At 57.0% G+C, this 24,536-nt stretch overlaps 1 protein-coding gene across 4 annotated transcripts; it reads right to left on the bottom strand.

The window, feature by feature from the left end:
• Positions 1 to 8,019: 8,019 nt before the first annotated feature.
• Positions 8,020 to 23,930, bottom strand: MDFI (MyoD family inhibitor). Of its 4 annotated transcripts, none has more exons than XM_055330124.1 (5): positions 23,810 to 23,930; positions 21,875 to 21,961; positions 14,410 to 14,592; positions 11,474 to 11,698; positions 8,020 to 8,758 (listed from the first exon to the last, which is right to left on the bottom strand). In XM_055330124.1, the coding sequence occupies exons 1-5, from the start codon at positions 23,913 to 23,915 to the stop codon at positions 8,502 to 8,504; spliced, it is 858 nt and encodes a 285-aa protein (XP_055186099.1). In that variant the 5' UTR covers positions 23,916 to 23,930; the 3' UTR covers positions 8,020 to 8,501. The 4 variants fall into 4 exon arrangements, with proteins under 4 accessions (XP_055186099.1, XP_055186100.1, XP_055186102.1 ...); XM_055330125.1 differs by lacking the exon at positions 23,810 to 23,930 and adding an exon at positions 23,464 to 23,732; XM_055330127.1 differs by lacking the exon at positions 23,810 to 23,930 and adding an exon at positions 22,898 to 23,444.
• Between the last annotated feature and the right edge of the window lie 606 nt (positions 23,931 to 24,536).

Genomic DNA, 24,536 nt, shown 5'->3' with positions numbered 1-24,536 from the left:
GTAAAATGAATTTGACAATGAGTGTTCCCTCCATATTTTTGGAAGAGTTTGAGAAGGATTTGTGTTGATTCTTCTTTAAATGTTTGGTAAAATTCACCAGTAAAACCATCTGGTCCTGGGTTTTTCTTTGTTAGGATATTTTTAATTACTGATTCAATCTCCTTACTAGTAATTGATCTGCACAGATTTTCTATTTCTTCCTGATTCAGTCTTGGTAAGTTATATGTTTCTAAGAGCTTTTCCATTTCTTTTAGCTTTGTTTTAGCCCAGTTTGTTGATGTAGAATTGTCCATAAGTCAGTATTTTTTAGCTACAAATAACAGAAAGCCTATTTAAAGTGACTTAAATAAGAATCACCACAGGACAACACTGAACAGACAGTATTTATAGATAGTATGGTTGCAGGGTTGGTTACTCTGGTGGCTTAAAGTTGTCTTCAGGAACAGATTTTCTGCTTTCCACTCTAAAATCTTTGGAAGGGTTGTCTTGACCTCCTAGACTGGCTCCCTTCATACTCCTAAGGTGGTTCTTTCTGCCTAGGTTACATACAAACAACAATCACTAAGGGCGGAAATGGGAATTTTCCTGTCTTGGGTCCTAGAACCTTCAGAGACTTACCTTTGGTTCTCATTGGCCAAGATGGTGTCACCTACCCCTTTTAGAATAAATTACTAGCAAGGGAATGAAACCACATGATTGGCTTTGATCAATCATAAACATAATTCACTCCCTAGAGTTGAGGTCTGCTGTCATAGAAGCTCATGGCTGCCTGGAGGAGACTGAACTAAATCAGGATTCTGTTTAAAAAAGAGAGAGAGAGAGAGAAGCTAATGGCTATTGGGTAGGGTAGTTGAAACAGCTAGCCATCCCCCAATAGCCATGCTCCATTTCTTCCAAAATAATAGAATTTTCAGCTGGGCACAAAGTACACCAGAATAAAGTACACTTCCTAGCCTCCTTTGAAGCTGAGCATGACCATTTGACTAAGTTCTACACAATAAGAAGTCAGCAGAAGTTGCACACAGCAGACTCCAGGAATCTTCTTTAAGAGACATCTGGCATATGCCCTCTGCTCTCCTTTCTATTCTCTTCTGCACTTGCTGCCAGGAACTTGGGTACCACCACAACGCACCATGAGAACAAGAGCCGGAGCAGAGCAGTGATCTGTAAGGAGCCTGGGCCTCTGGGAGCCTCAAGGAGTAGAGTGCTATCCCAGCTCTGTACCATCATCTCCAAACTTCTCTACAAAAGGGAGAAATAAACTGACAGTGGACATATTCCTAATGAATACAGGCAGGCAGTCAACACCATCTGCTATAGAACATAATGGCCTAGGGAGTCTCAGCAACAGAAAGCCTAAATCATAACATAGGACCCCTGACTCCCAGATCAGAGCATATTCTGCTGTCTTGAAAGCAGCATGGTGAAATGAGACAAGTTCAGGTGTTGAAGCCCAGGAAATCTGAGGTCCAGCCTGGCACAGTGCCTCACGAGAGATGTCATCCCGAATATGTTAGTTAACTTCTCCAAGTTCTTTTTCTTATCTATAAAATGGGGATAATGATTCCTACCCTACATGTGCTGAGCACTTGAGTGAGCCTGGCATGCTATAAAAACTAGATATGAATTTCTAACAATGGAATTAAGATCAAATAGGCTGTGGACCCTGGTTCATAGTAGATATGGTAGCCAGCTTCTAAGATAGGGAGGACTCTAAGGCCAAGTCATAACAGTGTGATTCCTACCTTGGTCTCTTGGATCACTCATGGGAGAAGTGAGCTGCCCATGGTGTGAGGATGCTCAGATAGCCCTTTGGAGAGGTGTACACACAAGCAACTAGGGACCCCTGTCAAGGCCTAGCACCGACTTGCTGGCCATGTGAGGGAGCCACCATCCCATCCCATCAAGCTTGCAGATGACCAGAGCTCTGGTCAACATCCTGACTGCAACCTTGAGAACTTGAAACTGACTCACCTAGCTCAGGCCATGTCCAAATTCCTGACCCATGAAAACTCTATGAAAAAATAAATATTTATCATTGTTTCAACCTGTTAGGTTTGGATTACTTGTTACATAACAATAGATAATAAATGTAGTATTTATTAAGTATTAGTTCCCTCTTCTCTCTGGGAAGACCCTTCCCTTTTGTACTACCTTCTCCTACCATGTAAATCTCAGGTCCCAGAATGTGTGCTTAGGATGCATGCATCTGCCTGCCCTGCATACACACAGGCTGTGGGCAAAGGCTGTGGCCAGCCCTATGGCAGCCTCCCTGATGGCTAGCCAAGTTCTCCTTGCCAAACAGTGAATCCACATTGTCTGGATGCTCGTCACGGCAAGCTCAATGCTGGTGATGGGGCCCACCTGTATGCTTGGGCCCTACCAGTGAATGAGGAGTTGGCTGGCCAACCTCTGCCTGCCTGCATCTCCACCCCTTTGCCTGAAAGCTTCCTCCAGCAGCGCAATTGAGTAGCAAGTGCCAGAAAATTGACACTCCTTTGGGAATGGCCCTCAATGAGTGACTGTGGGTTTGAGTCAACCAGTGACTCAGCAACATTGAAGGCACGTGTCCTCCAGGATTGGGTGCCAATCGCTCACAGTGGTAACCAATTAACACACGCTTTATTGGCTGCCTTCCCTCCTGGTCTCTCTCTGCTCTCCTACTGAGGTTTCCTGAAATCTCTGAACAAACTTGTACTCGAAGCCTCATCTAAGGCCTGCTTCTGAGGGAGCCCAACTTAAGACTACATGTGACCCCATCTGGGCAGAGGTGTAGGCTGACCTGCAAGGAGCATCTGGGCATGATTTCCTTCCACTGGTGAAAGGTGCAAGAGAAGAAGGCCTCATTTCCCCCACCTGTCTTTTTTTTGTTTGGTGTGGATGCTGTGTGTGAACTTAATGCCTGGGGCTCTGGTAGCCACTTTGTGACCATGAGGGGAGATGTGGACCACATGCTGAGGATGATAGAGCAGAAGGATGGAAACCAGGCTCCTCAGTGGCATCTTTGAGTCTCTCAACTGGCTCAGGGTTGGTCACCTAGCTCAGTACTTCTTGTTAAGGACATAATACATGTCCTTATGGATTAAGTCACCTTTATTTTTTTTTTGTTTTTTTTTTGTTTTTTGTTTTTTTGCCGTTTATAGCCAAACTCAACTATTACTGATACAGGCTTGCTCCAGAGGCGTTCCCATTGGAATCCACATTCCCCCACTACCACCTTGAAGCTCCCAAACGGTGGCACCAGAGAAGGGCCAAGAGGCAAGCTTGGGGTGGAGAGGGGACTGGGGAGGCCACAGGCCTTAACTCTACAGGTGGCTGAGGACCTGGCGCTGAAGACCAGGGGTCCCAAAGGGAGAGGAACATGTGGGCAGCAAGGACAGGGGGTGGGGAGGACAAGAAGGCAAACCCCCCATTAATCTGGCCAGGGTGAGCATTGTTATTGTTATTATTATGGAGCATCTCAAGGCTCATGCTCATCCTGGCCTGGCTGGGCCCCACTAATGGCCCTATAAATCCCAGCCATAAAGAGTAATGGGGGGAGACAAATGAGATAATTAGGAATAAATCTCACCGAGGTCTCTATTCAGCAGCGCCCCTGGCCAATCTTCCGAGCCATTAGCCAGCCCCTAATGAATGCCAAGCTGCCCGGTGCTGCGGAGGCTCCAGGCATGGGAGGGACCTTGGATGAGTGGCACCACTGCCCCCACAGCCACGGCCAGCGACCTTGGGAGGAGCTGGGGATGGGGCCCTGCAGCCTGCCTGCATGGCTTTTCTGCCTCCAGGGCCTCGAGGACACTTTGTCTGCACTCTGTCCCCTCACAATCTCTCCTCTGCCTTCCATCCCTGCTTTTCTCTCCTTAGCATTGTTGGGCTGTGGAAGGTCTGAGGTCGCAGGAATTGAGGCAGCCACCTGACATGACCCCGTCACCTGTCCTCCCTGCCACCAGTCAACCCCAGGACACCAGTCAACCCCATCCACCTCCCTCCCCACAAGAACAGTCCTTGGAATAGGAAGGCAACCGCACCACTGTCACTGGCCGTTGTCACTATCAGAGCTGACTCTCTTGCCTGGGGCTGGGAGCTCTCTCTTGGTGTCTGCTCTTTGGTCTCCCTCTGCCTGCTGGAGCCCCCAAAACAAGCCTCATTCTCCTCCCGGGCTTTGGATAGTTGAGGCTCACCGTCCTTGACTTCTCTTATCTGGCCAAAGGCCTTGAGCGGCATTTGACAGTTCAATGTTTCCAGCCAGGCCTCCTGGACCCAGGCGCCTCCTCTGGACCCACACATAGTAGTCCGACCCATGGTGACACCTGCTGTTTTTGTCTGCCAACCCCTCCCTCTTTTTTGTGACAGCACCCCTACTTCTTTGGGAAGCTTCTCCTCCTGGATTCCACATGGTTCTGGAGGGGCAGCCAAGGAACCCATCCTCCCTGGCCACAGAGTCCTGTCATAGCTCTCCAGCCCTTGACGTGGTGATTGGCCTGGGGAAGGGGAGCAAAAAGAGAAATGTGGCAAAAAGGAATGTTGGGTAGACGCAGTGCAGGAATATGCCTCCCATTCCCACCTGCCCCAGCCCCCCAGTGCCCTACCCTTCTGAAGGAGGAGGGAATGAGGTTGTAACAAGAGGCATGCCCAGAGATGGAAGGCTTTGTGGACTGAGGAGGCTGCTGAAGGGTTGGGGAGAGGTAGTCAAACTAGGTGAGGAGCATGCAAGGCTGGGGGAGGTGAAGGGTGAAGGGATGGCTGCATCAACGGGAGGGCTGTGGCCATGGGTCCACCTTATGCTCTGTCCAGGAGCGTCAGAATATGCAAAGGAGCACAAACATGGAAGTGACAAGGGGCCAGGTCTGTGATCCTCTGGCCCCTCTGCTGCCCCCACGTGTAGACTGAGGCTCCTTTCTTGCTTCTTCCTCCTCCCCTCCAGGACCAGTCCTGGGAGCTACCCCACTGCCTTGCCACTGCTCAGCAATGGGGAGCATCTGCAGCAACTGTCCCGAGAGCCTGGGGGACCAGCCCTCAGCCCCCACCTCTGCCTCACCTCCCAGTGGTGGTAGTGGGGGTGATGAGGGGGATAGGCCAAGGCTCCAAGGCATGACTGGTTGCAGGAGTCTGCTGACAGGTGTCCCGTCCTAGGAGCCCCAGAGCCACAGGATCAGCAGGGCCTGAAGCTCTGCCCAGCTCTGGGTACCAGTGTGGGGAATGCCAATTAACTGTGCTAAAGAATGGAGAGAGGCTGATGGAAGCCATGTGGGCAGAGGGGCCTGCTGACCACACCCCTCATCAGCCAGCCCCTAGCTTAGCTACTTGCTTGGTCATGGGGCAAAATCTTATGAGTTTGGCACATAAGCTCACCCAGTGGTCATGGGTAGTCCTAGCCAGAGACAACTTAACTTGGCTTTACCACCTTCTCCTCCCATGGGTGTGGTGATGCCTGTCTTGGGTTAGACAACTCAGGGCATGAGGTTTGCCAGTCAAGAAGTCTCCCAGACAAAAGGGGGCTCGTCATCTGCTCTCTAGATAAAGGAAAACCAGATAGGCAGGCTACTTCCCTGAATACTGTGACAACCATTACCTTTTCAGAGTCTCACTGATGTTCCATGGTATACATAAAGAAACTGAGGCCAAGGGACAGAGCCTCTTCCTCGGGGTGGGGGGCCCCACCCCAGAGCCAGGGCTAGAATTGACATCTGGCTCAGGCCAGCCAGTTGGAAAGTAGCTTGGGGAGCCAACAGAGAACAGCTGTGGAGTAGAGGGGAAGAAGGGTTCAGAACTAGGGCTTGCTCTGGAAGGATATCTGGGCAGGACTGGGTGGGTGAGTAGCCCTGGCGACAGAAGCCATTGGCTTCCCGACCCGGCTGAGGGCCACGTGGGCAAGGCTAGGGGAGGCAGGGGGTGAGGGGGGAGTGTACAGAGGCTCTGCAGCACAGCCCCAGGCCCCGAGCAAGGCTGGCCACGGCTGCACATGTCACGTGAAGAGCCGGAGTGTACATATGTGTACATTGTGTGTGTGTGTGTGTGTGTGTGTAAGTGTGGTGTGTGTGACTTTGTGGAATGTATGTGAGTACGTGACTGTAAGGAGAGTCTGTGGGTGTGAGTGTGAGCTTGTGTGTGCTGGGGGGAGGCTGGCTGAAGCCTGCCCCTGTCCCGCCCTCACCAGCTCAGCCTCTCGGGTTTCAGCCACTGTCCTAAAGAAAACAGCCCCGAGCCTGCAGCAGGAAATGGCTATTTGGATTGGAGAGGCGCCTCTTCCTGCCACGGCCCTCAGAGGGGAGAGGGCCAGGGAGGGGGCCTTCCTGCCCACCTGGACCAGACCTGATCAGGCGCACTGCACCCCTCCTCCCGGCCTCCCTAAGGTCAGACCCCAGCCTTGGGGAAGCCTTGAGGTGGGGCAGGGACTGAATGGATGCCCCCCACCACCGTCTGCCCTTCTGGGGGCCAAGAGCCACAGCAGTGGCAGCTAGTGGCGTTCCTGTGGCCATGGGAGCAGAGTGGCACACCCTCTGATGGCGCTGCCCTGTCCAAGTCACAGCTATCCCACCTTCAGGCATATGCTACAGACGCAGCTTACGCATGGAAGAGGACGTGTTCACGCGGACTTGTTTGTAGCAGAGAAAAAAAAGGGAAGGGACTAAGCGGAGCTGGGTAACCAGGTTGCGGCTCGGGCTTCAGTAGAACTCTGGGCCGTTCTTCGCTGCGCTAAGGAAGATCCCTCAGACAATGGTCAAGTGATAAAAACAGTGCTGGACAATGTGTATAGAATTTTGACATCTTTGTAAAATAGAAAAAAAAAGAGAGAGAAAATAGGTATATAAGCTTGTGTACGCCCAGGTGAGACTTTTGAGCCTATTGTACTTTGGGTGTGCAATAACTAGGCACAAAACTTCAGATCACCAGATAGATAAATGAACATGGGGGCGGGGGTGGGGTGGGTGGAGGAGATAGGGCTGATCTTGGCTTTGGTGTTGACTATGTGACCCTGGGCAGGTACCCTCCTCTCTGTGTCCTGAGTGTCCTACAAGGTCCCAGAGGTCAGGGAAACCTTGCCGTTGGCAAGCAAGCACTGTGTATCTGTTGGGGGGTGCGGGGGATGTGGGGGAGGCGCATGGTGGTCGGGGCAGTTCTTCTCAGGGCCTCATATCTCCTTCTGCTGCGACTGCACCCCCCTCCCGAAGTCATGGGCTGCTCCATCATGTGATGTTAAGAGTTCAGATTTCATCCTCTTCTGAGCTCCCTCCTTCCTTTCAGAAACCCTCCAGGCCACTAGTGGAAGCCAATTTCTCCACTTTCCAAGGTCTTCTTCAGCCTTGTCTTCTCAGGATGATCCAAGTCCAACCACCAAACTGCCCTGTCACTCACCCTGGACCCCTCCTGGCTTCCCCCAGGTCCCAGATGGGGTGGGGAGGCCTCAGTCCTGCCAGCCCTCCTCCCTGTGGAAGCTCCCTCTCCCCCAGGGGAGCCCTGCAGGGCTCAGGGCTACCCTCCCCACAGACATCAAGGGTGCTGGCCTTGAGGCTTCCGCGCATGGCCTCCGAGGCTGGGCCAAGTGATCCCCCACTCGGGCCATATTTGTCTCCCAGTGCAGCCCAGGAGCAAGCCCATGCTGGGCCCCGCCACAGCTGCCCCCACCCTGGGCACTGCTCTGCCACCAACACAGGCAGCACCCAAGCCTCGGAGCCATCATGGGGAAGGGCGGGGAAGGGCTTCAAGAAGCAGGAGTCAGCAGGAGATTAATTAATCAAAACCCGAACACATCTGTTGTTAATTAATTCTATGCCAAGGGTTAACTCTTCCCTCCCTGGGCTTTCCCTTCCCTTTGGTGGGAAGAGGGAAATCATGGTGGGGAGTTGGTACACCTCTTCTTCCTGCCTTCGTGGGAACATGAAGGAGGGAAGGGACCCCAGAGGGCAGGGAGGCCCCCTCTACCATTTGGGTGCTTGGTGTGTGTGCTGGGGTGGGTGTGTGTGTTTGCTTTGGAGACACGCAGTCCACGGACACTACTCGTGAGTGCTGAAAGATCTGAGATGGACAAATAACTTTATTTACAGCAACAAATAGAACATACCCTCCCTCCATTCCCTCCCTCTTCCCTTCCAGTCTTTTCTATACCTTTCCTGTCCCTCCTGGCCCAGCCCTGCCCTCTGGGGGACCTCGGGGGTCACTGTAAGAGTCAGCCCCCATGAGGGCCCGGGAAGGAGACTGGGCAGGGGCTCGGCCCAGAGCGGGCTGGGGTGTCTCACTTCACATTTTGCTGTCCTCGGAGCCAGAGGCGGGAGGCGGGCCCCAGGGACAGGGAGAGGTAGAGAAGCCACAGCCCACCGGCGCCGCCTCCCTCTCCCCGGTTCCTGCCCCCCTCCCCCCGCCTTCACAGTGTTCAGCGGCCCAGGCCCCAAGGGTCCCCGCACCGCTAGGAGGCAGCGGCGTTGCGGGGGTGGGGGGGCGCCCCTCCCTCCTCGGAGTTGGCCCGGGCACACCCCCCCCCCAGCCCCGGGCCGGCGGGGGCGGCGTCAGGAGGAGAAGCAGAGCCCGCAGCACTCCATGCAGATCTCCAGGCAGTCGGCCGACTCGCAGCAGGCGTCCACGATGCCGCAGTCCAGGTCGCAGGGCAGGTCGCAGTCGGCGCACTCGCCCGAGCCGCAGCAGCAGCAGCAGAGGCACGAGTCCTCGGAGCTGCAGGAGCCGCACGTGGCGCAGTCCAGGACGATGTTACACAGCGTCAGGAACTCGCAGAACAAGCAGGACAGGATGCAGTGGACACAGCAGTCTGCGGGCGTGGGGGTGGGGGTGGGGGACAGGGCCGGTGAGACGGCCAGGGCCAGGAACCCAGCCACAGAGGGCTCACCCAGCGCGCGGCTACCGTCCCCTTGCTCCCTCGCCGACAGAGGATGAGATGAGGGGCTCAGCTTCCCTCTGGCTGATGACCCCAAGGAACAGAGTTACATGCGTGCACCTGCCTCGTTCCCTGCAGAGCGGGGCTCTGAGCCCAGGTGATCTGGATTCAGAGTCCCTGCTCTTCCTCATCCTTGGTCATTTATTTAACAAACCCACGTGGTCCCAGGTCCCAGGCACTGTTCTAAGTGTTGGGCATGAATGGAACTCATTTAAATTTGGCAACAACTCCATGAGATGGGGCTACTATTAGCCCCACTCTACAGATGAAGAAACTATGTGAAGCACATAGAAGTCGCTTCAAAATATACCCAGAATCCTCCCATTCTGCTCATCTCTTACCCAGGCAACTGCAAAAGTATTCTCACTGGTCATCCCAGTCCCCACCTTTGACAACCCTTCCCTGCATCTACTCCCCACACCGCCATCAGCCCAGAGGGACCCTTGCAAAAGGTTGGCAGAGTGCATCCCTCCTGTGCTCAGAACCCTCCAGTGGCTTCCACCTCCCTAGAAGTAAGACCTGGTCTCCTCCCACACTCTTGTCTCCTGAATCACTGCAGCGGTCTTCCGAGACCACCCTCTTTAAACCTGCAACCTGCTGCCCCACCCCAGCACCCTTAGCCCCTTGCCCTGGGCTGCTTCGCCTTTCCCGGGAAGGACTTAGCATCTTCCACAGCACTGCACAGCCTTCTCCTCCTACTGAAACGTAAGCACCACAAGGAGAGGCATCTTTGTTCATTGTAGTCACCGATACGTTACAAGACCCTAGAAAGCACCTGACATTGAGGGGCTGAGTACATAAATGGTAAGTGAATTAATGCAGGAGCCTACCCGTGGACAGTCAGCTGGTAAGTGATGGAGCTGGGAACCGAAACCAGGCAGGCTGGCTCTGAACCGCTCAGTGCGCTGCCAGGATGCTGCATTGGCATCCCTCCCAGAGGCTGGGCATGCAGCAGAGCATCCAGTTCCCCTGACCAGGTGTGCCCCTGGCACAGGGCTGCTGGTCCTGCGGGAGTCCCACGTGCCATAGAGGGTCTGACTCTCTCATCCCATTTCCGTGTAATGGGACTGGGGTCTTGCACAGCTAGAACCCCTGCAAACTACCTGTAAACTGAACAGGGGAGTTCTCTTCCAATGCAAATCCGATGAAGCCACTTCCTTGTTTAAAATCCTTCAATGGCTCCCTATTGCCCTCCAGATAAACACTTTTTTTTAAGAGAGAGAGAGCAAGAAAGCACTCCTGTGGGCCCACCTGGAGCACGGGGTGAGGGGCAGAGGAAGAGAGAGAATCTTAAGCAGGATCCATACCCAACATGGAGCTGGAGGCAGGGCTCAGTTCCAGAACCCCAAGGTCATGACCTGGGCCGAAATCAAGAGTCAGCCCCTTAACCGACTGAGCTCCCAGACGCCCCTTACGCTCCAGATAAAGTCTAGGTCTGATGCACAGTTCATAAGGTGCCTCCCACCCCCACAGCCCCTGCCTGCTTGGAGTTTCACCTCTCCCCATTCCTCACCTAGACTTTGATAATCTAGCCAAACTAGCCATTTCTCCCTTCTATGCTAATGCTCCCCTGGCTGGATCCTTCTAGTGACCCCCTTTTTTTTCCCTAGTGACTCTTTAAGGTTTGCTTAGATACCTCCAGAGTTTTCCCAGACTCCCCTCCTCAGCTTTCTAGGCTGGTGTGGGTGTCCCCTGTGTTTGCATAATGTCCTGTGTGTGGTTTTATCACTGTATTTATCACCCCATATGGTGATTACCTGTTTGTCTTTCTCATGAGAGCTTTATGAGGCCAGGGACTGGGTACCCAGCCCATAGCACAGTACCCGGCTCACAGCAGATGCCCAGTACATTTAAATGGATGAATATTCCCTTCATAATTAAGACTGGTGAGCAGAATCTGCCCTGTGGGAAGGCTGATGAACACATTCCGTGCAAATGTGTACACTGAATCCTGTTTGCAGAAGACCAGGCTGGCATCGCCCAACGTGGACAGGACTCACTCAAAACTTCTGGGGTGAAGGTCAAGTACCACTTGAGCCACAAACTGCTGTCACCCACACTGAACTGATGCCTGGTGGGGCAGGGAAGCCGGCTGCCCAGGGTGGCCCAGCAGAGGACCCTCGTGTTACCAGAACAATGGCTAGTGTATCTGGGTTCTCTGACTTCCTGCCACACCCCCAATTAATATCTGATGGTGCATCCTTTTATTCTGCTCTCACTAAACAGATGGTCCACTCCTTGAGGAAAATTTTGTTTCCAGAAATTGACTGGCTTATGCTGGCTCAGCCCAGATGGTTTTGTTCCTTGTTACAGCAATTCTGGGAGAGCATGGACAGGAAGGGATTAGTCTTGAGAACACAGCTATGCCTCACTTTACCCAGCAGGTGTAAATTGCCAGATTCCCTGGAGGCAGTGTGAACACCGGGTCTCCTGGGCCCCACCCAGAGGTTCAGATCCCATTGGCCTGGAGTGGGGCTGAGCCTGCATGTAACCAGCAACTTGGTAAGGGTGCTGCTCATCCCCGCATCATGCTTGGAGGCGCCCAACTTGGAAGGCCTTGTCTAGGGAGAGTGGGGATGGGGTGCTTACCTTCCTGCGCCTGGAGGGGGATCTGGGAGGCAGTAGATTTGGTGCTGCTCTTACTCTTCTTGCTGCCCTGGCTGGCCAGAGATGGGTGCGTCTGCAACTTTCGGTGGGCCTTAGGGCCACCCAGGGCACCATTTCCTGCCCGCCTGGTGCTGCTCAGCTCTGAGGGGTGGCCTGAGCCATTCGCCACTAGTGGGGTGCAGCCCAAGGGGTTCCCCTGAGGCTGGCCTAGAGAGATGATGAGAAAGATTAATGGGGGTGAGGGTGGGGGGCGCCCAACCTCCCAGAGCTCTGCCCCAATCCTGACTTCTTTATTCTTAGATACACCACGGGTCACCTAGCCAGCCCTCTATTCTGCAGATGGGGAAACTGAGGCCCAGAGAACAGAACTGACTTGCCCAGAGGCACATCAGGAAATAGTAGAGTTGAGCTTGTCTTTTCTGGAAAAGACAGAGGTGCAAGGCAAGAGCAGAGGCTCAAAGCCCCGGATCCCACCATCTTAACCCATGTGAAATCCACTCTTCTGCTCTTGGGGTCCTGGGGTTTTGGCAGGAGTGGCAGTGGTCAGGGAGGAGGGATAAGGACTGTTTGGCTGCGGTGCAGAGGACAGCAGTGAAGCAGTTAACCTTCACCTTGGCCCCTGCCAAGCCCCTAGCTGTTTTTGCCCTTGGTGTGCTGGGTGATTTATTGGAAACATCTGTTTGGAGATGAACGCCCTGGCCCTGGACTCCAGGGGCACCTCAGAGGAGCCCCTCTATCTCCTCTTCCACTTCAACTCCCCTGCCCTGTCTGCTTTTGTGGGGTGACTGGCAGAAAGAACCTAGTAGGGGGCCCAGAATGAGGGGGGAAAGAAGGCAAGAGATGCCCATGGGGAGATCCCTGAGGTCAGGAACTCTCTGAGTCCCCATCCCAGGCTGAGGGACCAAGCTTCAGCTTCATCACTGGGGTACAGAGAAGCTGGGGATAAAGCACCCAGTTCCTTCCTTACACTAGATTTGCTTACCTGAATGGTGTGGTTCTGTTTGCAAGAGATGGGGGCAGACGTGTGTGTGTGTGTGTGTGTGTGTGTGTGTGTGTGTGTGTGTGTGTGTGTAGGAAGGGACTGAGAAGAGGATGTGGAGAGCTCTGGGACACCTCAGTTGCTCAGGGCTGCTGGCTCCTGGGTGGCACCCTCTGTAAATGCCTAAATGTTGGGCACTTTCATCCCATAGGCATGGGGGTCTGGGTCCCTGACTCCCTCCAGGCCAGGCCTCTGGGTTTGAACTGTAGGAGAAGGAGGTGTCTTGGAGGGTGGTGCTGGAGGTTGCAGACAGGGGAAGGTGGCCTCAGTGCTTCCCCTGCCGGAGAGGGCTGGGCCTGCTGAAAAATGGTTGTAGTGACATCACATCATGGAGCACTTCCTGCCTGCCAGCCTGAGTGCCTGATGTGCCATTCTCTCACGAACCCTCAGTTTCTCCCTAGGGCAGTATCCACCTTTCACAGAGGAGGGAACTGGGTCCCAGAGAAGCAGAGTAAGTTGTTCACTGTCCCACAGCCCTGAGAGGGTAAAACTTGCCCAAGGTTCCACAGCTAGGAAGTGGGGCGAGGATAGGATGGAGGTGAGGGGAAGGAGCTGAAGACTAGGTGGGGAGTCAGGGGAGGATGGGACACGGGGCTCTGGAGAAGCTCCACGCTGGGAGCCTCTGGCCCTGAGGTGTGGCTGGTGCCTGCATCTGGGTAAACAGGGGGAAGGCCAGGGGAAGCAGCCAGGCCTGAATCATCCTGCTCCCACCTCTTGGCCCCAAGGCGGGAGACCAGCCTGAGTCCTCGGCCAGCTTCCGTGCCCCCTGCCCTGATGCCTACACATGGGCACGGTGGCCAGAGGGCGGGAGTGTGTGGTGAGGCTGAGGGCCCTGGGAGGTTCGGACAGACACAGAGCTTGCTGTGGCCATGGCCGTGGGGGTGGCCATGGGGACTGAGTCACAGAACAAACACCTGGGTCCCTAGACACAGAGGTGTCTGTCCAACTCCCATCCAGGCCCCCTCCTCTGTGGCCACGGCGCTGACCTCTTTCTCTCAATTCTGCTGGTGGGTGTGTCTAGAGGAGGCTGAGGGCAGTGCGCTAGCAGGATTTAGTAACCCTGACTTCCAGGGAGTCCAACTTAGCCCCAGATGCCCTGGCAGAAGGCGGCTCCCTGCTCAGCCATGCCAGCTGAGCAGACAGGCAGAGGAAAGAGCACTGAGCCAGGAGACCCGAGTTCCCCGGCTGTGTCCAGGCTGCGTGGTTCTGTGCGCCTCGGTTTCCTCATCTGTAAAATGGACCTGGCGCTGGCCATCCTGCTGCCTCACTATAGGCTGGTTTGAGGAGTTTGTGAGGCATCATTCAGGGAAAGAAGGCTGGAAAGTGCAAATGTGTCTATAGATTTTGTGACCCCTATTATTAATTACAAATGGCTCTGGCTGCCTCCTCCCCTGCTAGTGAGGGTGACAGGGAAGAGTTCTCTCCCTCCCAGGACCTCCGTGGAGGCCTTGAGACAAGCCTGGGAATAGGCTCCTTTCTGTTCAGATTAGCTAGGGGGTTCTCTCTTTCCTTTTCACCCTGGATCCCCCGAAGGGTGGGCTGTAGCGGGCTCTGGCTTCTGGCCCTCAGCACCCCCAGCTCTCTTCCTCCTTTCATAGGGCCCCACGCCCTCTTGTCTTGAACCTTATTGCCTGGAGCCCATCCATGCTCCTTGTGAACTGATGTTATACTCATCATTTTGTATGTGAAGGGCTCTTTCCTAGACAGCAAGGGCACTGACAGTGTGCTACACCTTTTCATTGCCCACACTCTGAGGCTCTGGCCCCGTGCTAGGCTCCCGCGGGCACCCACCATGTTGCTGCCAGCCCGTATGGATAGGATGCCCCTAGGGCAACCCCTACATGTTACCACTCCCACCCCCTGGCCCTCCAGGACTCACGTGTCACAGCTTCTGTGGGGACATGGAGGTCAGTGCTGTCCAGGGCCTGAGGGGCCCCAGGGCCATTGCCTTGGGGCATGGGGGGCGCCGCCTCCTCCAGGGAGCCCTCCTCTAGCGCTGCCTCCAAAGGGTGAGTGGATCCTGTTACTACCTCCAGCCCAGGCAGGAGGGATGGGGTCTGGGCTGGAGAAAAAACACACGACCAAGGTATATTTCCTGGTGCCCTCCTGTCTGCCCGGCCCTGGTCCCCTTCCCACAGCCCAGAATGCCATGTGCCCTCATTCCTGGTCTCTTTATACCAGCTACCCAGCCCTTACCCTCTCTGGCAATAGTGCCAGACTCCAAAATAGAAAGCTGCCAAAACACAAGCCACGAGTGGTCAAGAGTGTGTGTATCTATGTGTGTACATGAGCGTGTGCACGTGGGTCTGTGTGTTCATGGGGGAGAGGGGCCAGGGATGTGCAGTAGAAAGGAGGGAAGTGGGGAGAAACACGGCACAGGAGAGGACAGACAAGGATGTAGACACAGGGACAGGGAAAGAGTCAAAGGAAAGGCAAGAAGGAGGGACAGACAGCATCAGAAGGCAGGATTGGGCACCGGAGGAGGGGTCTCCCAGAAGTCCCGTGACACAGGCCTGGAACAGGAAGGAGACCCAGCAGAGACTCCGTGAGGGGGAGGCAGGGGCGACAGAGAAGGGAGTGTGCTGTACGAGCAGGGCCAGAGGGACAGGCAGCAAGAAGCCAGGTCAGAGAGAGAGCATGATAGCAGGAGAGAGGTTCAGAGACCTGGGGGCGAGGAGAAGGCTGGGCCAGGCAGGAAGGGAGGCAGGGAGCCGGCCCAAGACACTGGGAAGAGGCGGACCGCAGCCACATGTAATTACAGTGACCAGCTCGGCCCCTCTGCGCAGGGTGGGCGGAAGGCAGAAATGGAGCCACCTTCAAACCCACTGCTCCTGAGGCAGCAGGACTAGGCCCCCTGGGCCCAGGGGAAGAAGAGTAGGGGGTTGGGAGTGGGGGCCCAAGCAGAAAGGGGCTTGAACTCCCAACTCTTAGAACCACCAGGGTTGCAGGAAGGCCTGAGGGTAAGGGGGGAGAAGGAAGGCAAGTCAGGGGTCATGGGGCTCGGGGCCAGGCTAGCCATTCCAGAGTGTAGGGTGCATCCTGAGCCTCTCATCAGACCCCCCAGTTGTGCACTCAGGGTGACAGGGGTTTCGACAGGGTGTTGAAGGCATATACCCACTATATGCCATGTTGAGAGCAGGGCAGACACAGAAATGAGAGACTCAGAGAAACACAGACACCACGAGGGCACAGGGAGAGGAGAGCCACAGGCAACGGCGGAGAAAAAGAAAGGGCAAGAACCCAGAGCGTAAATAATCAACACCCGCCTCATCACACACCACACAAAGTGACCAAGAGAGAGACACGCCCCGGGCGACCGAGAGAGATAGACAAAAGACTAGTCTTAGAAATAGAAACAGACTCAATCACAGAGAACGCAGGCGCCTGCATGTGTTGGCCTTCGTCTCCCTTCTGTCTCCAGATGAAGGCCAGGCTGAGAGAGGAGGCCCGGAGAAGGCCACCGTTAGAGGAGCCAGTGAAGGTGGGGCCTGTAGGGCAGGGGGGCTGGGAGCAGCCTGAGGGGAGGGCACCACTCAGGGGCTCAGCTGCACTGGTGGCCCTGAGCAAGCCCTGTTCCAAAGATCCCCATCCCCCATGCAAGGGGGCCCAGGCCCCAGGGGGCCCTAGGAGGCAGCAGAGAGAACAGCAGGCTTGAGGGATGTGCTTATACCTGCCTAGGAAAACCCAGCAGAGACAGGTGTTGGGGTGGGAGAGGGGCCCAGGGCTCCTGCAAGCTCTGGAGGGCTGCAGAGTTATATGCTGGGCACCCCTCATGGTGACCTCGGCTGCTCCAGGGAGGCAGGGGTCAGTGCTGTCCTGCCCCATCCACTCTTTGGGCCAGTTGAGAGCCCCCTCACTACTGGGCTAATGAGTGGGGAGTCAAATGGCTTTGGAAGATCCCCGGGCTGGGACAAGGGGAGCAGGTGAGGACATCCAGGGAGGAGCGATGCCTGCTGGCTGGTGCCTCTCCCAGCCCAAAGCCTGGTCTACAACAGGTCAGCTGTGGTTCCTGGGGGCTAAGACCAAGCTGGCTTGAAGAAAGAGGCTCAGAGCTTGGTCCTAGCCCCTAGGAAGGGAGGGGCCTGCCCGGGTCCAGCCTCTGGCCCTAGAGGCACCGTGCCACGGCTGGACAGGCAGTGCTGTCTCTCCTGCGTGTGGTATAATGAAAAAGGCCTGAGTGAGAAGCTCGGAGATCCAAGCCCTGGCTTTTAGCACTAAGCAACTTGGCCAAGTTACCAGGACTTGTGTTCCTTTGTATGTAAAGGGTGGGGAGGAGGGTCCTAATGCTTGTCCTTCAGGGTTTCCTAGAGTAAATGAACTGCTCAGCAGTGCCCTGGCATGGAGGGGCCATTCATGAAACCTTTCTATCCTTCCTTCCTTCCTTCCTTCCTTCCTTCCTTCCTTCCTTCTTTCCTTCTTTCTTTCCTTTTTGCCTCTCTGCACTGTTTGGTTTACCATTTATTAAGCAGCTATTATGCACCTAGCAATAGGTCAAGTGCTAGGTAGACCAAAGCAAGGAAGAGGGGGGCCCTGTCTCAGGGGTTCTCTGCAGCGGCTGGTGGGCAGTCTCAACCACTGCAGGGCAGGAGGTACACTAGGGCTGTGGAAGCTCAGAAGATGGGCACCCATCCCGGGGGTGTGCATGCATGTGTGTGTGTGTGCACATGCGTGTGTGTCTATGTGTGTGTGTGCGTGCGCACACATGTATCCAGGAGGCTTCCTGGAGAAGATGGTGCCCATCCTGGGTCTTGAATGATAAAAGGACATTTCAAGAACAGCAACAGGGTGAGCGGCTGCAGCATGAACAAGGGAAGCCACAGCCATTGGAGGTGTTGAGGCCAGTTGGGGAGCCTAGAGAGCCCGGACCTCGCAGTCACTTCCTAGGCTTTCTCCTGAGGTCACTGGGGTGCACACTGATGACACCATCAATCCTGTAGTAGAAGGAGCAGGGATTGCAGCTTTCTTGGCCTACCTCCAGGGTTGGAGAGGGATGAAGGCAAGACAGAGGGGTTAGGGAGACTCATCCCCATTTCTGCCCTCCTTCCCCACTGTCGCCACTCTCTGGCAGTCTCTCCTTGTGGGTCACCTCCAGGGCTGGTGACCTTGAGGCCGATGGGGGCAGCTAGTTAGAGAGCCTGGACCAAGTCCCGAGGAGGCCTTCCTGCAGGAAACCTGCCATTCTAGGGTGAGCCTCCGACGGTGGACAGATATCAGGGAGGAAAGACAATCCAGTGCAGTCACCTTGACCTGGAAACACAGAGGCACAGGCCTCCTGGAGCCAGAAGGGGACTCAGCAGATGTGACACTAAGGGCCTAAGAGGAACCCGTGCTAAGTGGCCAGAGACACGGAAGCAGAATGAGAATGGGAAGGCATCAAGCTCAGGGGAAGACCTGAGCTACGAAGGAGATACTACCCAGAGGGCCTGGTGCCAAGAAACAGCTCTCCCTAGAAGAGCATGGAGCAGAAAAGTCAGACAAAAGGTGGAGCCCAAGTGCTCAACCATGAAGAGAACAAAAGAGCCTCATTTTGCTTCTTGGGACCAGGAGCCCCTGCTGGTCAGCCACAGAGGAACATCTCTGTGGAGAAGCTCCCATAAGAATGCTCGAGAGGGTAGAAATGCAGCATGGGCTGGAGGGAAGCAGTGGCCAGCAAAGGCCAAGGATTCTTACATGGATGCACAATTCATGTTTGGCATAAAGGGGCCTGCCAAGGAGGGCAGGAAGTGGGGGGTGGGATGCTGGCATCCCTGGTTAGGGCCCCATCCTCTCCAGAGGCACCACCTGCCCGCCCAGCTATATATACCTGCTCCATTTGTCCAGAGAGCACTTTTTTCTAATGTTCACAGGGGGCCATACATGATATACTGGTGGCATCTCCGAGCAGAAGCCCCAGCCCTGCACCTCTTTCTAGGGTCTCCATCTACAAGAGGGAATGCAGAAAGGCAGCAGCCCCTTTGCCTCAATATACTATCTTCTGTAACACAGGTTAGGGTTTGAGCCAATGCCCTGAGTTCTGGAAGGACCTCCCAGAATGGAGTGGGAAAGTCCTGTTTAAATCCACAAGCATGGGGCACCTGGATGGTTCAGTTGGTTAAGCGTCTACCTTTGGCTCAGGTCATGAACTCAGAGTCCTGGGATCGAGTCCCGCATTGGACTCCTTGCTCAGCAGGGAGTCTGCTTCTCCCTCTCCCTCTGGCCCTCCTCCATGCTTGTGCCCACTCTTTCACTGTCTCAAATAAATAAATTAAATCTCAAAAAAGAAAAATCCATAAGCCCAAGCGGGAAGGCCAAGAGACTCACAGCTTCAGCAGGAGCCCACAGCTGCCTGCTGTCCACCAAAGTAAGAGGTGTTCCTGGACGGAGGAAGGGGGGGGACCTCTTTTAGGTGGGATGGGTTCACTCCAAGCCTATTAAGTGCCCACAGGGCCTTTGTTCTGGAGCAACAATCTCTGGTGGCTCAAACCCAGACCTCTCCATTGTCTTGTGAACAGAGGAGCCGAGCGTCCTCCTTGGAGCGCTGACTATCTCTGGAGAGGGCCAGAACTTCTCCACTCAGAGAGCAGTGACTGGAATCCCACACTCCAGCCTCTCCTTGGCCTGGTATTCAAGGGCTCAGTCTACATCTTCAATTTGATGAATGGACAGAGATCCTGTGTTCCAGGCAGCCTGACCTCTCCATGGCCCCAGGTCACCACTGGGCCTTCTGACCATGCTCCAATCCACCCATTCTCATATTGTTCCTCTTGACCAGAAGGTTCTAACCCTCTTCTTTCCCACTCCCCTAATCGAACCGGTCCTTCAGGGCTCAGCTCTAGCTCCTCTTCTTCAAGCAAGCCTTCCCCTGACACTCAAGCCAACGGTCCCTCCTTGGAGTGGCCCATCTACTGAGGACTTAGCACCAACCTAGCCATCCTCTTGTTACTTAGGACTGGGGAGTGAAGTTCTGGCAGTGAGCACTCAGCAAATGTCTGGTGGTGAGAACTGAGTCCTGGAATTTAGGATGCCCCAGGTTAGGGCAAGAAAAGAATGAGGGGGTGAGGACTGGGGGGGGGGTGGGCTCCAAACCCCAAGAAGGAGAGAATGTGGGCTCACTGGATGCACACTTGTGACATAGTAGTCACAATCCTGGCCACCAGGCTGAGGACTGAAGAGGGCCTGAGTTGGCCAGTTAGGCTGGGTTGGGTTGGTTTTATTTTAGGTCTGAAGGCTCCAATTCCCCAGGAAATTCAATTGAGAACCAAGAGCTGGAATGTGACGCCTCAGTGCTGGACAGAAATCTTCTGTGGATTAGGGAGCCAGGTTCTCCAGGGCTCACAGGGAGGAGTGGGGAGGAGGCACTGGGGGAGCGGAGGGTGTGGGGGCTTGGCCACTTGCCCCAATCAGAGGTGCCCCAAGTCCCCCTGCACCCTGTCTCATCTGGGGCAGTTGGGGGGGGGTGACTTCCTCCCTGGCAGTGCTGCCAGCGGGGGGGGGGGGGGGGGGGGGGGGGGCAGGAGCAGTGCTATGGCCTGGCTGGCAGTTCAGCACTCAGCAGGGAGTGTGGGGGACTCTGGTCTCCGCTTCAGGCGGCTGTGGGGTTTTGGCTGGGTCTCTTGCGGTTTGGGCTTCCTGGGCAGCAGGGTTCATTCTCCCAAGGCGGCAGAGCCAGGCCTCCTCACATTATGAAAGCCACATTGTCTGGCCCAGCCCAGGCTGGGGAGGGGGCTCTCTGGGCTGCTGGAAGGGTGGGGGGAGGGTGCCTCAAGTTACAGACTGGGGCTTACCCCTCCAGGTGGCCCACCCTGCCCCAGAACATTGAGTCCCCAGCTCCCTGCTGAGCCTCAGAATGGGTCACACGGGAGAGCACATCTTGCAAGGAGGTAGTAGGTGACAGAGCAGAGAAAAAGGAGGAGTGGAGAAAAAAGGCAGGGCGAAGGGAGAGGGTGGAAGAGAGGCCCAGAAAGTGGAGCGGGGAGGGGGTGGCCAGTAAGAGAGGCCAAGAGGGAGAGAGGTTCTCAGAGAGAAAGATCCTTCCCGGTCCCGCCCCAACCTCTCCTCTCTCCAGGCTGAAAGAAGTGCACTTCTTGGAGAAGCTCATCCCCCAGAAGTCTCTGCTCCAGGGGCCCCATGAAGAGGAGAGAATCTGAGGCTAGCGGGTGATGCTCAGCTGACACATTAGTCCCATGTATGTGCTGGCCCTTGGCCAGACATCTCCCACTTGTCCTCACTCTGCTGTAGGAGACGCCCCACCAGGCCTGGCTTGGGTGTGCACTAGGTAGAGGGCCTTCCCCAACAGGCACACAGGCCCCTTTGGGCAGATGTGGAGACTGAGGCCCAAAGGGGGAAGGACTTGTCCAAGGCCATCAGCCAGTTAGTGTCAGACGGAGGTCCAGGACCAGACATTCTTTCTTATTCAGACACTCAAAGAGGGGAGAAGAGGAGAATTGGGGTGGCTGAGAGGAAGGCAAAAGAATGAGACCAACCTACACTGGGTTTAAGGTCCAGAAATCTGGGCCTAGACTCCTGCTCTCCACTCGGCTGCCCCCGAAACAAATCCCAGCTGCTCCTGACTTCTCCCTGGCCCTGCCTGCCACTGGGAGCCTCGGCCTCCAGGGGTATCGCAAGGAGAACGGTCTGAGGGCCACAGCCAGCACCCCCAGGGAGCCACAAAGCCTTCCAGGGTTGGGAGGCTCCTGCAGGAATCCCAGAGAGATTACAGACCCCGGGAGTTGGGGGTAAGTGCATTTCACTTGGTTGGAGTGTGTGTGCGTGCGTGTGCACGCGTGCGCGCCTGCAGGGTCGGAGCGGCAGGGAACGGGCCGGGCTGGGGTGGGGAGGAAGACGAGGGAGACAAGATGGCAAGGAGGGAGGGGCTGGGTCCTGGAGCCGCTCGAGGCGGACAAAAGTTTTCGGGAAGCGCTGCGCTCTGGCTGGGATGGGGGAAGGGAAGGAGAGAAGGACTCAGACACCCCAAGCCCCGCCTGGGGCCCCCATAAATATTTACACACTGGGCAGAAACGGTTAGGACACGAATCCCAGACGGACAGACACCGCGGTGTGTGTGTGTCTGGTGTTGGGAGTGGGGGTAGTTGGAGCCAATTTGGCGCAGCCGCTGTCTCCACTCGGCCCTGCCCCCATCACCGCAGCCCTCCACTCTCCTTGGACCCGGTCCCCCCGATTCCCAGTGTCCTCACCCCCCATCCGCACCCAAGCTCCCCGGAACCGTCTCCCCGCGTTTCAGGGAAAAGGAGTGAGGGTGCGCAAATGCCCCCACCAACTCCCCCAGCCCGCCTCCCCGCCCCCCACCCCCCTTCCAGCCGCCCGCCCCGCTCCCCTCCAGCCTCGCTCTCCATCCCAGGTCCTACCTGGGCCCGGGGCGGCGCTGGGGGCACCATGGGGCGGGTCGCAGTGAGGGGGGCGCTGGCCGCTCACCTGGGACATCGGCCCGGGACCTGCAGAAAACAGGGCTCAGCGGGCGGGGCCGACCTTCCCCCTGGCGCGAGCAGGGGTGACCGGGCCGCCGACGCGCGCCCCCCCCCCCCCGTTCCAGCGCGGCCACCGACGACTTACTCGTGCAAGCTGCGCGCTACTCGCTCGGCCCGCGGGGATCACCGCCCGGGGGCTGCCATGCGCGCCTGCGGAGGGCGCCCCACCGAGGGGCCGCTCGGCTCCTCGCCCCAGCCCCGCGCCCCCTCCCCTCTCACTCGCTCCTTTCTCCCATCGCGGCGCCAGCTCGCGCCGCTCGCCCCCTTCCTTCTTCCTTCTCTCTCTCCGGCCCCCTCGCTCCTCCCCGGCTCGCCTCTCCCCTCCCCTCTTCCCAGGCCCACCCTCTCCCCGCCCCCTCCTCGCCTTCCCCGTCGCCCCCTCCCCCCCGCGTCCCGGCCCCGAGCCGCCTGGGCCGGACACGTCTGTCCGCGGGGCGCGCGGCCCGAGCCCCCACAGGAAGCCGACTCCTCGCGTTTCCTCCGCGACCTCGGAGCCCGGCCCCAGGCTCCCCAGATCTCCGCTCGCCCCCAGGCCCGGCGCCCCGAGGGGCCGCCGGAGGAGCTGCGGCTTCGCCTTCTGCCCTGAACTCTGCAAAAGTTTTCGGAAAGTCAGGAGGACGGGAGAGAAACCGCTCTGACCGCAGCCACCTCGAGGCAACTGCCTCAATAGTCGTGGCCCCAAATCTCATTGTCCCAAAGATGGGAGTGATCCAAGTCCTCGGGCCCCTTCGCCCGCCGCGTAGGGCGCCGCCCGGGGCCTGGGGCTCACGGAGCTCGTGCTCGCGCCGCCAGACGCTGTCCCTCCGGGAAACCCGGTTAGTGACCACCTAGCCTCCCGCGTCCCGTGGCGGTCCCGAGCACCCCGACGCCCCAGCCCTGCCAGCTGTGCGGGAGAACACCAACTTCGGAGGCAGAGGGAGTTCCCCGAGTTCAGCCCCTCTTTTGGCTCCGGACCGGAATCCGAGGCCTTCCAAGTTGCGGGTGCGCGAGGCGAGAGGAGAGAAGGGGCCCCTGCAGGCAGGGACGGCCCGACGGCACATCTGCGACCGTGAGCTGGGTCCCTCCTGGGGGGGGCCTGGGGACGGAAGGAGCCGCCGTCGGGCAGCGCGGGGTGGGGGAGGGCGAGGACCCTCCACGCGACTCTGGGGCCAGGACCCCGGCAAGGGGGCAGGGTTTGGAGCCTGCGGCCCCGCCGGCGGGGGCCGGGCGCGCCCGTGGGACGAGCCTCAGGGGGGGCCGCCGAGGTGCCAGCTCCCGGCCGCGCTCGACCCGGGCGGCCTGGGAGCCCAGCCTGGGCGCCCCACCGCGCCGGCCAGCGAGCAATTAGGGAGGCGGCGGCGGCGGCGCCGGGCCAGTTCCCCCTAGACCCGCCTTCCCGCCGGGCCCGAAGCCCGAGGCTGGGACGCGGGGGGCCGAGCTGGGGACTCGCTCCGTCCCGGCCTCCTCCGGCCCCCGCAGGCGCTACTCACGCCCTCCAAGGCCCCTGCGGCGCCGTCGCGGCCAGGACGGCGGTGGCCCCACGCTGCTCGCCGCTCTCGCTACTCGCGGCCGCGTCCCTGCGGGGAGCCCAGGTGGCTGCGCCCGGAAGGTGGCTGCGCCCGGAAGGGGGGGCCCCGGCCCGGGAGGAAGGGTCCCGCTCCCGGGGCCGGGCTCCCTGCTGCGGGGCCCTGGCCTGGCGTCCCGGGAGCCAGCCCGGATCCGGCTGCTGTCTGGGAGCTCTGGAGAGCAGAGTGGACTCCCCCTTCCTGGCAAGGGCTGAGTCACCGGGACGCACCCGCGCCGGGCTCCGCGACTGCTGCATTCTTACCGGCTTACCTGGGCCTGCGGCGTGGGCCTCGCCCTCCTCCAAGGGTGGCGGTGGGGGGCAGGGGACGTTGTCTCCAGGGCAGCCCCCACCTTCTCTCTCTGTCCTCTCCTGCATATGGGCCCTCCTCCTCAAGCACAGACCCTTAGTGATGCACCCCTTCTCAATCCCTATCCCCGCCCCTAAACTCTGGGTCAGCCCAGTCCTCAGCCTTACTGTTAGTCGCTGGCTTGAGCTCAGAACCCTAGGAATCTGGCCCTGTACTAATTAATATGTTTGGTTTGTTGGAAATGTAAAATATGCTCTAAATTGAATCCCACATGCCAGTTTTACAGGTGTGCTCAGTTCGTGGAGATTCAGCACGGTGAACATTTAAGGCACATGCGCTTTTTTGGTGTGCCTATGATGCTTCAATAAAAAGTTAAAAAAATGAACACTCATCAAAATCAACACTCCAGGACAGAGCGCAGTAGGATGTAATGGCCAGGTGGTGGGCCTCATCCCCATGTTTCCCTGGTGAAGTCTTTTCATCTCTCTGAGCCTCCAGAGGGATCAACATTGGGGCCCTCAGGGTAGAAATCGGCCCTTTCACTGTTATCCAGGACTAGGACTAGGGTAAGATAAATGGGGCACTTAGCTAGGGTGCAAAATTTAGAAGGGTGCTGAGACAAAGAACATTTTAATCCAATATTTTAGTATTTCAAAAAAAGCCAGAACAGCAAATTACAGCCCTGCTGG

The sequence above is a fragment of the Nyctereutes procyonoides genome, unplaced genomic scaffold (assembly GCF_905146905.1).
Source record: "Nyctereutes procyonoides isolate TBG_1078 unplaced genomic scaffold, NYPRO_anot_genome, whole genome shotgun sequence".
Taxonomy (NCBI): Eukaryota; Metazoa; Chordata; class Mammalia; order Carnivora; family Canidae; genus Nyctereutes; species Nyctereutes procyonoides.
This window is presented reverse-complemented; position numbering and strand designations above follow the sequence as displayed.

What these genes read in the sequence shown, in the direction of transcription:
- MDFI (XM_055330124.1), bottom strand. Translation starts at nt 23,915, where the DNA reads ATGCAGGAGAGGACAGAGAGAGAAGGTGGGGGCTGCCCTGGAGACAAC. An exon ending in CAGCGCCGCCCCGGGCCCAG is followed by an intron (nt 14,593 to 21,874) that starts GTAGGACCTGGG and finishes TTTTTTCTCCAG; the next exon opens with CCCAGACCCCATCCCTCCTG. An exon ending in CCCCACAGAAGCTGTGACAC is followed by an intron (nt 11,699 to 14,409) that starts GTGAGTCCTGGA and finishes TCATCTCTCTAG; the next exon opens with GCCAGCCTCAGGGGAACCCC.